The following is a 12325-nucleotide window of genomic DNA, read 5'->3' as shown; positions in this document are numbered from 1 at the left end:
GGACAACAATCCAAAACAAACACAAAAATGGGTCACTGAGCACAAAATGAATCTTTTACCATGGTTGTCCCTGTCCTCTGACCTGAACCCTACAGAAAATGAGTGAGGTGAACTAGTACTAACATGGAGCTGTGAATCTGAAGGATCTGGAGAGATTCTGTATGAAGAAAATAGTCTCTGATCTCTAATCAGGTGTTCTCCAAACTCTTCAGGAATTATAAGAGAAAACTCAGAGCTGTTATTTTGGGAAAAGGACGTTGCAATAATTGTGGCCAACATGAACTAGAGAAAGCATTTATTTCACAATGAGATTTCCCCCCCACTTTCAATTGTTTTACTTCAATGATAGGGTGGAATTTTGTGAATTTTTTGAATGAAAGATAAAAAGGAAATACAATGAAGATTTATTTTCACAGCCGCCTTTGCTCATATTTACCAAGGGTGCCAATATTAATGGAGGGCACTGTATGTATGTACATATTCTTCCATAGTCTGTGTTAAACCGTTTTGGTCTTTTTACCACTTTATTTTTCGAGAGAGGACTGGAAATGATTTGCAGAGAGATGGAACAACGTTATAGACGAACCATGCTTATAAGTTCAGGCTAAACTTATAACCCTTAAACACCTCATATAATCTCACCTCCGTTGCCTTTGACCAGGTCACACACTATGTACAAATGTGGAAATCGCCTCTATTAATGAATGACCAACCTTTGAAAAACCTTTGGGTGTGTTTGTGTCAACAGAATGATGCAAAACTCTAAAATCATGTGCAACTCTTGCACACACACAAACACATGTGTACCGTAACAACTTCCCTTGTTAGTGAGCAGAAAGACATGATGCTTTGCAATATTTTTAATGTGCTTGTTTCTGCTTCATCAAAACTCATCACCACAGCTATACAAATGAGCATTTCCCCCTCTGTCACACCTTCTCGTTACTTCTCTTTTCTTCTCTTTGCAATACGTTTCTTAGTTACTTCCTCTTTTTAAATTCCTAATTCTGAAATATAAAACAAATCTCACAGGTTTACAATCGTATCACGTTCACATTCAGTTCTCATTGTGCTCATTAGCCGGTTTTATGCCCCAATGTATTTCTCACAGAGAAACAAATGGAAGGAATGCTGTTGCACAGTAATTTAGCCAAATAATCATCAATGAACTATTTAAGCCTGTGGGCAACTAAAATTAGTGAAGGATCTACCACTTTTCTGTAAACGTTGTATTGTAGATGGCATAAGACCAGACAACCTTTATTATTTTTCATTTTGATTGATGCTATAATTATAGAATACTTAATAAGTGTGTTTTTTTTCCAGTAAAACTTTCAGAAAAAATTGTTATATTTAAAATATTCCAAAAAAATATTTTGGTTAAACTTAAATTTACTTTAAGGGGCAAGAAAATACACTTTCCATCCTAAAATAATTTTTTAATAAATGCAAAAATATATTTTTAATTATGTTTTGAATAATATATTTTGATATTAAAATATATACAGTTTCATTTGAACAAATTATACTAATTTTTAAGTTTTTAATATATATATATATATATGTATGTATAAAGCTATTTTTGTTTTAAGCATAAAATTAACTACTTTTTTTTTATAAAAAAATTTTATGCTTAAAACAAGGTTTTATGTGTGCCCTTACCTCTCTTCATGTGTACGTACATGTACTACAGGACATTCCTGAGATGACAGACATGCACACCTACAGGAGCTCAGGGGTGAAGACCCCAGGAAGGTCCTGTGATTTACGAATCATATTTTTCTTGAATGCCACTTCACTCCCTGTTCACTTTGAAACATGGAGCAGTTTCTCAAAAAGTGTGTTTCTTTGCATGTATGTGAGAGTGTGATACCCGTGTGACCCAACCGGTCGAGCGGCATTTTGGCTCAGAAAATAAAAAGAAATATATTGTGCAACTTGTCAACACATGCTTTTATCATTCCTTTGTCAGTTTAAAAGCTTTTATGTGAAATAATCTTTCCGATGCAATTTGACATACTTGAAATAATCCACATAAATTCCGTTAATGTTTAAAGACACCCTATCAGCTTCTATGCCTAATTACCCCGGCGCTTCTCTCGCTGTGACTGGACTCTCATTATGCTCTGAGGGCATGAAGAAAAGGAGGTTTAACATCCACAAAAGAAAGAACCTTCTTATGCCCTGGAAAGTGGAGACACGGTGACCTTTAACCTTTGGGGGATTAGGCTTCATTAGGGGGTGACCCTAAAACCTCTGTTCACCCGTGTGCTCATCTCTCTGGGATTAGAGATCTTTGACCAAAAGGTGCATGGGCATTCAAGAGCTGGTTATCAGCATGTAGTGTGTGTGCTTCTACTAGTTTGATTGTAAAGGAAGTCACAAATAGCGATTTAGCTTCATTCATCATTCATATGATACTATTTTTAGGCTATTTGAATTCCTTTATGATTAACTAGTCGAGATATACTGGCTAGTTGGTTCTGTATATCATCGCCAGTACACACCAAATTTAAAAGAAATACAGGAGTAATTGTCAAAAAATAAGTAGTTTATTCCATCAATTATCCCAAAACAAAGCAAAGAAAGACAAGGATCTGAGATCCGTTGAGTGTAAATCGTTACGTACTTAAATTGGGATTAGGAGAAAGCCTCTTTGTATTAAAATTGCAGGGAAGTTTCTGTTAGTTCCTTAAAACCGTTAATCGTTGTGACAATGAGGTTTAGTTGATTCTGAGTTGATAAGATGAAGTGTTCTTGAAGCGAATGTTATGCTACTTTGACTACATGCTAGATCAGGAAGACACTCAGCGAACGGTCCATATCTGAAACCTCTAGATAACTGCTTACACGGCAATCACAACATCAGTTTTTGAAAGACATAAAGTCAGTTGTGTGTCAATATGACGTGTATGCTTTAGCAGTTGAATTGATGAAAGTGAAATGTGAGCCATGTGGCGAGTCATTTTGCTCTCCTTTTTTGTTATTCTCAAGATAAAACCTATAAATCAAAGGGAATGGTTGTGCTGTTGCTGGTAATATTAGTACTGAATTGCTGTTGTGTGCTTCCCATCCAGGCCTGTAAGTGACAAAGAATATGAAGAAAGAATGATGTTTGTTTCATGGCCGCTGAGGTCCAAAGGCATTGTGTACCATAGATGTGTTGAAGTCAACATGAAACGGTGTTCTAATCCCATTGTACTTTCACAATATAGTGTATTTCAGTGTGAAATAAGATATTCAGTGAGGACAAAAAGATGTTGGATGGGTTTTATCCAACGGGTTTTAATTTTAGTGTGAAAAGCTATTTGTTTATGGCAGACAGTTGGGTTGGGAAATTTTATTGCTTTATGATAAGATTGCAAAGACAACATGATGAATCATGGTCAATAATGTGCATTAATAGGGTCAATTTGGAACTCCTATTACATTCATAATATGCAAGTATGCCCGCAGGCCTTAAGTTAAAGGAATGGCTCACCCAAAAATGAAAATTATCATCATTTACTCACTTTCATAACATTCCAAACCTGTATTTCTCCAGCAGTAACACAAAAGACGATGTTTCAGTGAAAGTCAATATGGTAAAATACTGTTGTGGAACCCATTGACCTATATTTTATGAACAAAACCAATTCAAACGATTTATTTTGTGTTCTGTAGAAGAAAGCCAAAGAGTTGAAAAACATGAGGGTACGAATATGATGACCTAATATAGATTTTTGGCTGAATTGTCCCTTTAAAAGCTGGAATACACTACATGACTTAAAAATCACTTTTTTAAAAAAGAGATTTTAAAACACTAGGCATCATACGCTTGCTGACTTTGTAAAAGGTTGCAGACGAAAAACTAAGCATTGTACAGTAAATGCCCGAGGATTACACACAGACTTTCAAGTTGTTCTGAACACAACAAACTGAAACAGAAACATGCACCTCCATTGCTAGATGTTCCAAAATCAGCTCAAAATATCAAACATGTTTGAAGCCAAAAAACTGTGCCTGATATACACTGTGATTTTCAGTAAAATTGCTCAAAATCTGTGTACTGGCTCTAACTTTTGGCAACTTTTCCAGGGGCAAAAATTTGTTCAAAAATAGTGTAGTGTATTCCAAATATAAGTAAACAATTAGAATTATTCCCAAGGCTTCTTAAGTTGATGTTTTTTTTTGTGTGTGTGGAGAAAAAACCTCTGAAAGGGACTCTCTATTGAAAACTCCATTTTAGTGCAGTTGTGCGGTTTTCTAATGCTGGGAAGATGTTGCTTTGCAATTGACTAACTTTAGCCCTGTGGTTAGTGCGTGTGGTGTGTCTTCATAAATCATGTGTTGAACACACACACATGCATTGATCTCAAACTGTCCTCAAAATACTTTCTCAGCTCCACACATGCATCCAGGACGGTCCCCTTCCACACAGCCCAGAGGGTGTATCCTGGCCTCAAACAGATCTCACACCTGTCCTTGTCTACCACTCCGAAAAGCCTCACGTGTCAGCGTAGTGTGTGGATTTCAGTGGCTATTTGGCATTTTTGTGCTGAGCCCTGGAGCGCTTCAGTGACTGCTACCACTCAAAAAAGCTATTTTTCTGAAAACAGCCAGCAGTCATTCCCGTCTCAAAATCTAATTTATGTGTCAATCATTTATATAATTCTGAAGGTGCATCACTGAAATAACCGTTCGTCAGATTTGCATGTAAAATGCTTTCATAAATCATATGTTAGCCCTTGAAGTTCACCATTTCTGGGTCCTTTTATATGATATTTTAATGTTTAAAAGTATGTTTTGGGAAGATGTTGATCTCTTTGCAATGAATTATTTTGATGAATGAATGTTTGTGAGAACTTTATGGTCAATATTCTTTATAGTGGCTATTTCAGCTCTAAAATCTGCTTTCATGTTTTAATGACAGTAGGAAGGCAGTGAAACGTCCCAGCCAATCATGGCCCCTGTCTCTTGTCACCTTGCTGCGAGGGAACATATGGCCAGAGACACTTTAGTGTGATGAAAGCAAACACAACAGTGTCAGTTCACATCAGACCAACAGGCTAAAGCCCAAACGATGATGAAAACACTATCAAAGGCAGAAAATGGCAAGATTGTCATCTTACAGGCTTGTTGAAAGTTTCACATGACGTTTTTCAGAAAATACACTCTTAAAAATAAAGGTTCCAAAAAAAAGGGGTTTTCATAGTGATGCCATAAAAAAAAAACATTTTTGGTTCCCCAAAGAATCTTTCATTGAAACATTCTAAAAATATTTTTTTTTTTTTTTTATTACAAAGAATATTTTAATCTAAAGAACCTTTTTCCAGCGTAAATGAACTTTTGTGGAATGGAAAGGTTCCATAGATGTTAAAAGTTCTTCATGGAACCATCAATGCCAATAATGAATGCCAATAATATATTTAAGAGCGTATGGGAATGCATAAGTTTCTGCATTAAATTAAGATTTTTAAGGTGTCATTCCACTTCTTGAACAAACCCAGTATGCATAAGAAATACAGAAACTACTTTCTTGATCTCTAAGGATGATTCCCCAGGTCATGTGTTTAAGTGGATTGGTGGAAGCACCGGTTTTCAAAGAGAGATGGTTGTTATAGCTGAAGTAAATAGATGTTTATCTCTTTTCTTATCTTTTCTCTCATTTAGGATCAGACCTGAGGTGATTCCCTGTGTTTATGGAGGGCTTTGGTCTGAAGATGATCTTTTGAAATGCTATGGTATCCTCGTCAAGACGTTTTCTTGCGTCTTACTGAACAGCCTCAGGACACCAGCAAAACATGCACTGGCGTGTGTGTGTGTGTGAGTGTTCAACCCTCCTACAAATGTTGCAACTTTTGATCTTAACACACACAACATCAAATGTGTGAAATTTAATGGCTGACCATAAAGATTAAAAACACATTTGTTTTATTTTAGGAAATGTGATCTGTTTCAGCCACAGACCCTTTAGAAATATTGAGTTGTGTGATTGAAACTAGACTTAAACGTGAAACTACTGGGGGCGCTTTCTTTTTCCAGATCTTTTCGTAATGGTCTCGCTTTGGTTGTTTTGGCACCTCTCCGTCTACAACTTCAGAACGGCTCAGGGGCCGGTTGTCTAGATGACAGCACATTTACATGTTTAAAGATTGAATGCAGTCTTCACAATGCAGATTGTCAGGAGACAAACCTCGCTTTCATTCTATCCAAAGCATCCATGACCCAACAGGTTTAAGCACAAAGGATGAAAGAAGACTAAGTAATGGAGGTCTAAAACCCGTTCTGACACTTGTTGCAAAACCTTCAGTGCTTCAGCCAGGACTTGCTTGGTGTTCTGAGGGAAGTGATAAAGGTTACTTAAAGTCCTAATTTTGTATTACAATTTAAATATGTATTAAAATGTGATTTATACCCGTCATGGCAAAACTGAATTTTCATCATCATTACTCCAGTCTTCAGTCACATTCAGAAATCATTCTAATATGCTGGTTTGGTGCTCAAGAAACATTTATTCTCATTACCAATGCTGAAAGCAGTTGAGCTGCTTCATATTTTTGTAGAAACAGATTTATTTTTCCCTGAAAAATTAAAAGTTCTAAATAACTGCATTTATTTGAAATTGAAATCTTTACATTGTCAGTTTTTATAAATGTTTGCTGAATAAAAGCATTAATTATTTATATATATATATATATATATAAGGCACCATTTATCAAATATACAATTATGTAATTTTAGATATTTCATTAAAAATTACATGAATCATAGGACTGTGCTACTCTTGGGCAGTAAGTCAAATATTTACCCACAGTGCCTCTGGCATCGAGAGTTTTTGAATACTAGTATGAATTTGACTTTCAAATATTCATTCGGATAATTGTAAATTATGTAATACATTAAACCAAATTAACAGTTTTTACCGGTCACACTAAAGTATATGGTTTATGCTTAATTCGGTTTACTATAGAACAAGGCTTATGCATAAAGGCTCTTTTATGGGATTCACATGGGGCAAGTTTGTGCTCAGAGTTTCAGTTTGGTACCACCTACACTTCAGTGTTTTATTGACCCGCTGTAATCAGGCCCTTTAGACTTTCAACAAATGTCAACCCTGCCACCCCCTCATATTGACCCGAATTCCATCACTAACATTCCTGCTATTCTTTAAAGGTTTTAGTCTTGTGCAACTCTGTGTGCCAACAATTTCCCTTGTGAAGAAACCACACCTGAAGAAATCTTTAAGTTGATGTTGTTCTGATGTGATTTTCTGCCAATAAAAAGATGCAAACACAACATGTCATCTTCCTCATTCTTTATTACTTTATAAAACAAAGTGCAGTTGAAGATGAACAGAACTTTTTTTTTTTAAACCTGCAAATGAACCAAGAAAAAGCCTAAATAATTTATAATACATAATTAACAGTTGGTATTTACATTAAAAAAAAAAACTGAAGAAACATTCTATACAGTTGCCATTATGAAGGCAATAAGATAGCCAGGCTTCTTCCTGGTAGAGGTAGATAAACAGAGAAATGGGAGGGAACATACAATAACTGACAGAGTAAAGACACGTGGAGTCAAATATGAATACACTCCATAACCCCAGACCTCAACAATATGAGCTATGCATGAACATGAATCCAATATAGTTTATCTTTCCAGTCTGAACATCAACAAATGCTAACTTTAGTCTATAAAACGTAATCATCTCAAATCACATTCAACGCCTTATTTTTAACATCCTTTGGATCCAGCCCAAAATATAACAAGAAATGGATGCCAAGAACAAAAAGGTAGAATGTGTGAGGATCATCTAGGATGTTTCTTTTAAGGCCAACTATGTGTTTCCTTGATTATTCATCCAACATACAGTATACAAAACCGTTTCATATTAAGACTCAAGAACTAAATGACTTTAGCACAATGTAAAGTCACAACACTGAGAACGCTTCTTGCATTGACCATGCATGTTTCCAAGAGGAACTTGATGGGGGGTCCAGAATCTCCTCAGAGACATCAAAGTCTTTACAGTCAGTCACAAGTGTCACAGTCCACAAACCAGCAGGAGCCCAGACCACTATCTAGTGACTGAACCGGCATTGTTTAGTCCCAGACCCTCACAACCTCTTGAGCTGCTCCAGTCTGGCTTTCAGCTGCACTTGTCTTTCTCGAAGTTTCTCTCTCTTCTGTTTTAGTCTCTGGTTCTCTGTTTGCAGATTTCTGATGCTTTCTTTAGCCCGCTTTAAAATCACCACCTTGGATGCTTTGTCGTTATTGGACAGTTCGGGGACGTTGTCCCGTAGCCTAAGGAAGCAGTTCTTTAACTCGTTGCGCCTCTGCCTCTCCATCACGTTGTGAGTCCTCCGTCTCTCCTCCTCGTCCTCAGTGTCCGCCCCCTGTCGGGAAGCCAGACTGCGAGAGCGTCCCGTACTCTGAGCGCTTCGGTGGGAGTCTCCGGACCCTCGGGAGCGTTTGAGAGGGGGCGCGGAACAAGGGGAGGGCGGGGGCGGAGGAGAGGCGGGCCGTGGGGCGGCGTAGTTGTGCTGTTGTTGGATATCAAAGTGACAGCGCTTCAGAGCACGCTGCTGCTCACGCCGACCGTCCTCCAACTGCTGCTGGTGTTGCGACCGTGTCAGCGTGCTCGACCGCCGGACGGTCACAACGTCGATCTCCTCCTCTGTGGAGCACAAACATAGCGGTACAACAGTTAAAACGGTGTTCGAGCAAACTTAAAATCCAGTTTTACGAAAATAACTTCCATCATAGCAAAATAAACTTGGTAAATGAATCAAAAGACTCACCAGAATCGCTTGTAGATGATTCTCCTCCAGTGGACAGAGAGCCATAGTCAGACGTGGACTCGATCTGCTCCTGGACGTCCAGCGGTAAATCCTCGCTCTCCAGAGCCTGACAGGCGAGCGCCACATCGTGGCAGTCCAGCGTAGAGCCGGCGATCTCGGCAAAAATCTCAGTGTTAATATCGGAGAGCAAGGGACTTGTGGAGAGCACCGCGGAGAGTTTATCCTCGTTCGGTTTGTCGCTTTGCCACAAGCAGTCCTCCGAGAGCGGATCCGAATACGCTGCTGAAGCGCTGCCGGTAAAGTTCCAGTCCAGTTGGAGAAAGTCGCTGTCGTCTATTAAAAGTCCAGATACTAACTCCAGCTGATCCACCGTGGATAAACTCTTTGCGAGGCCGGCTTTCATCGGAGGGGACTGAGGCGGCGTGGGGATGGTCTGCAAGTCCTTCATGAGACTCAGGCAAAAATCGTCGTCAAACAGCAGCGGCTCGGAGTCGCAGAACCAATCGTGCGATGGAGAACAAGCCTGCAACATCTTCGCGGAACCTGTTAGAAAAACGCACGAGAAATTAATCCTTGAAGATGATAGAAAGCGTGCATCCAACAGTGAGCGTCCACCCGGCTCTCGGCTCTCAAGTAAACGCTGGTTGTGTCTAAACGGCCTGCGAAGTGTTGTTCTCATGCACTGCCGATTGTAAAGTTTCCCGGCTCGCACGTTCATTTTTATTCATGTTTACAATAGTGGCCCCGCCCATGTGTGTGTGGGGGGGGGGGCTAGTCTGCCCGTGCAGTGATGTCACTGAACAGCTGGAAGTTCAGGGGGGGCTTGTTCCACTCCAAATTTCCCAAATAATAAAAAAAAAATTTAAATCATACATTTTACTTTTTGAACGCTCATAAGAAAACGAGCTAAAACATGTTTGTCAAAGGATTTGCAATTCATGTAAAACTATTTTGTCTGCTTATTCATCTCAAATGCTTCTTAAAGTGTTTCTACTAAAACGAGTTTTTAAGTTTTGCTACGATGAAAACCCGTCTTAAAAGTATTTTTTAAATAATGTTAAGATCTGCAGGAATGATCAAACTCTTAAAATAGTATTATTTAAAGAGAACGAAGTTGATACTTGTACACTGTACAAAATGCAGGTAAACTGATGCGAGTGAAAGAAACAACAGACAGTGAATGAAAAGAATTGTGCATTTTATAATTGCGCATTAAATAGCGGATCAAAAGTAATACAAGTCATCCATAAAGCTTTGTTAATGCAACTTTCCAACACGCTTTTACTACGGCAATTTCTTTGAGTAATGCGCTGCAAAAGTAAGCGAGAGGTTCACGTTGTAATAGTATACGGAGGAAACGCCGGTAGACAGACCACACGCACGAAAGCACAAAAAAAGTCACGTCTTACCTTTTTTTCCAAACGCTATGGCGAATAATATCGATGAAAACCGTGGGTCAATCTAAAACAACTGTTTATAAAATTATTTTAAAAAAAACCGCAGACCCTCCTTGCGGCATGTCAGAGCCCACGCGGACAGAAGCTGGCGGTGGGTGTGGCGACGCATGGCGACCATTTAATTTTAAAGGACGATGTACTGCCGTAATCCCTCCGCGTCAGCAAACTCGCGCCAAAACCTTTTCGAGAAATGTTGAATGAAAACTCTCAAAGTGATAATGCCTAATTATAGTGTGTAGCTTGATATTCAATAAAATCCTTCACGGAAAAGCGGCTGAATAGCCGCGGAGGAATGAGGGGAGTATAGGTCGGATCTAGTGTGCTGGCGGAGCGCTCTTGCACTCAATGAACCGTGCAATTCCAAGAAAAAGAAGGGGGTTGTTACTCTCAAACACGTGTGCTAGTGTTCACAAATGCCGGGTTTGCATGCGATAGCGATAGTAGTGTGTACAAAAAAAAAAAAAGAGAAAGAATGCTGCGATCACATTGTGCTGTTTTGGCGGGTAATATATGTATACAAAGACATAGTGTTCTCAAACAGACAATCCCTTACAGCAGATCTCGCGCGACTTAAGAGATAGCAATATGAACTTTGGAGTGACTAAAAGGCATATGAGGAAGATTGGTTACGTAACAAAAGAATCGCATCCGGCTCAACACGTGCAGAGGTAACCCCTCCTTCTGAGGTGGCAGGAATGATTTATGAGTCTCCCGCGAATTCAACACATGGGCGGAATCCTGCATTCCATATAACCACTGACCTCAGAGTGCAACAAAGGGAAAAATGATTCTTCGTTCATTGTACAGTGTGATATGCTCTACGTCTTCTTAAACTGTTCAAACAACATTCATTATCCATAATTGGTATGTATGCAGTTTTCATATGAGAGTTTAGCACTTTTAATAGGCTATACCTAAAAAATACAGGTTCAAATTGAAAAGCAACAATTTTGATTGACTTTGAATGCAATGATTATTCATAACACATAAGGTAAATGAGCAAAGAAGTAAATCACACTGCTGATCAGTGACTCAAATGGACAGATCTGTATGTATTTTGAATGCCCTATAAATGTTGCCACCTAGAGACCATTGAATGAGGCTAGTGTACCTATAGTGAACTCCAGATAGATATACAGCATTAGGACATCGCTCAGTTCACTTCCCTCCTCAGCAGCCGGCCCCATATAATCTAACCTTTCTATATTAGAACCAGGCCTTTAGTGTATCTTTCACACTTTGATCAAGAGTGCTTTTAATATTTGTATATATTCCACTAATGAAATGAATATTGCACAATGGACAAAGACAGGAGAAAGCAGTGCTCAGTGAATGTAACATTAGTAATAAGTCAATGCACCTTACACTTACACCAAGTATGCTACCTCATCCCAAAATACACTACACAAAGTAAAAAAAAAAAAGTTTAACTTTAGACTGTAAGTAATTCTGTCATATGTTAGATTTGTCTGGGATAGACCTTCTAGAGAAAGTTTGTCATTTGACCAGCATTCATGCGGTTTGTTGTAGCAGTGTGTGCTTGTTAAACTCAATGGGAGGCATTTTGTAGTCAAAGACCGTTTAAATGTCTTGCATCACTCATTCATATTGCTTCTAGCTATCTCTAAAATAGCCTCCATATGTTGTCCAGCTACATGTTTTAGACCTGGAATTTAAATGGCTTGTGTTCATTCAACAAAGAATGCCATTGTTTGGTAGATTGCCTCATCAGCAGCACAGCTTAAAATAAATGTTGTAATTTTAAAAAGATATGGCATTTACACCATTCTAATGAGGTTTATTTCTTCTCTTATCAGGAATGTATAAAAAGAACATGTCTAGACGGACATCCAAAGATAAGTGTAAGGTTTGCCCACATTCACACACTGTCATCTTGTTAACAAGTTCACTATCTCTTGGAAAATGAGTAGAAAGTAATTTATTTTATTCTAAATGACTGCTTCAAACTTGTTAGACCCATGTCAGATGAAGTGAGCTCCAATAAATGAATCATCACTGATGATAAATACATGCAAAGGGTGTTTCTAAAATGGGTAACTGCACACTTTTGCTTTTATGATT

General features: G+C 38.5%; 1 protein-coding gene across 2 annotated transcripts; it reads right to left on the bottom strand.

The window, feature by feature from the left end:
• Nucleotides 1–7283: 7283 nt before the first annotated feature.
• On the bottom strand, nucleotides 7284–10587 carry LOC306879456 (transcriptional regulator Myc-2-like). Of its 2 annotated transcripts, XM_079432410.1 has the most exons (3): nucleotides 10196–10587; nucleotides 8787–9329; nucleotides 7284–8662 (listed from the first exon to the last, which is right to left on the bottom strand). In XM_079432410.1, the coding sequence occupies exons 2-3, from the start codon at nucleotides 9316–9318 to the stop codon at nucleotides 8103–8105; spliced, it is 1092 nt and encodes a 363-aa protein (XP_079288536.1). In that variant the 5' UTR covers nucleotides 9319–9329; nucleotides 10196–10587; the 3' UTR covers nucleotides 7284–8102. The 2 variants fall into 2 exon arrangements, with proteins under 2 accessions (XP_079288536.1, XP_079288535.1); XM_079432409.1 differs by lacking the exon at nucleotides 10196–10587 and having other exon boundaries at nucleotides 8787–9624.
• Between the last annotated feature and the right edge of the window lie 1738 nt (nucleotides 10588–12325).

This window comes from Barbus barbus, assembly GCF_936440315.1.
Source record: "Barbus barbus genome assembly, chromosome: 13".
In the NCBI taxonomy this organism is placed as follows: domain Eukaryota; kingdom Metazoa; phylum Chordata; class Actinopteri; order Cypriniformes; family Cyprinidae; genus Barbus; species Barbus barbus.
Note: the sequence above shows the minus strand (reverse complement) of the source record. Positions and strands in the feature narration are given on the sequence as shown.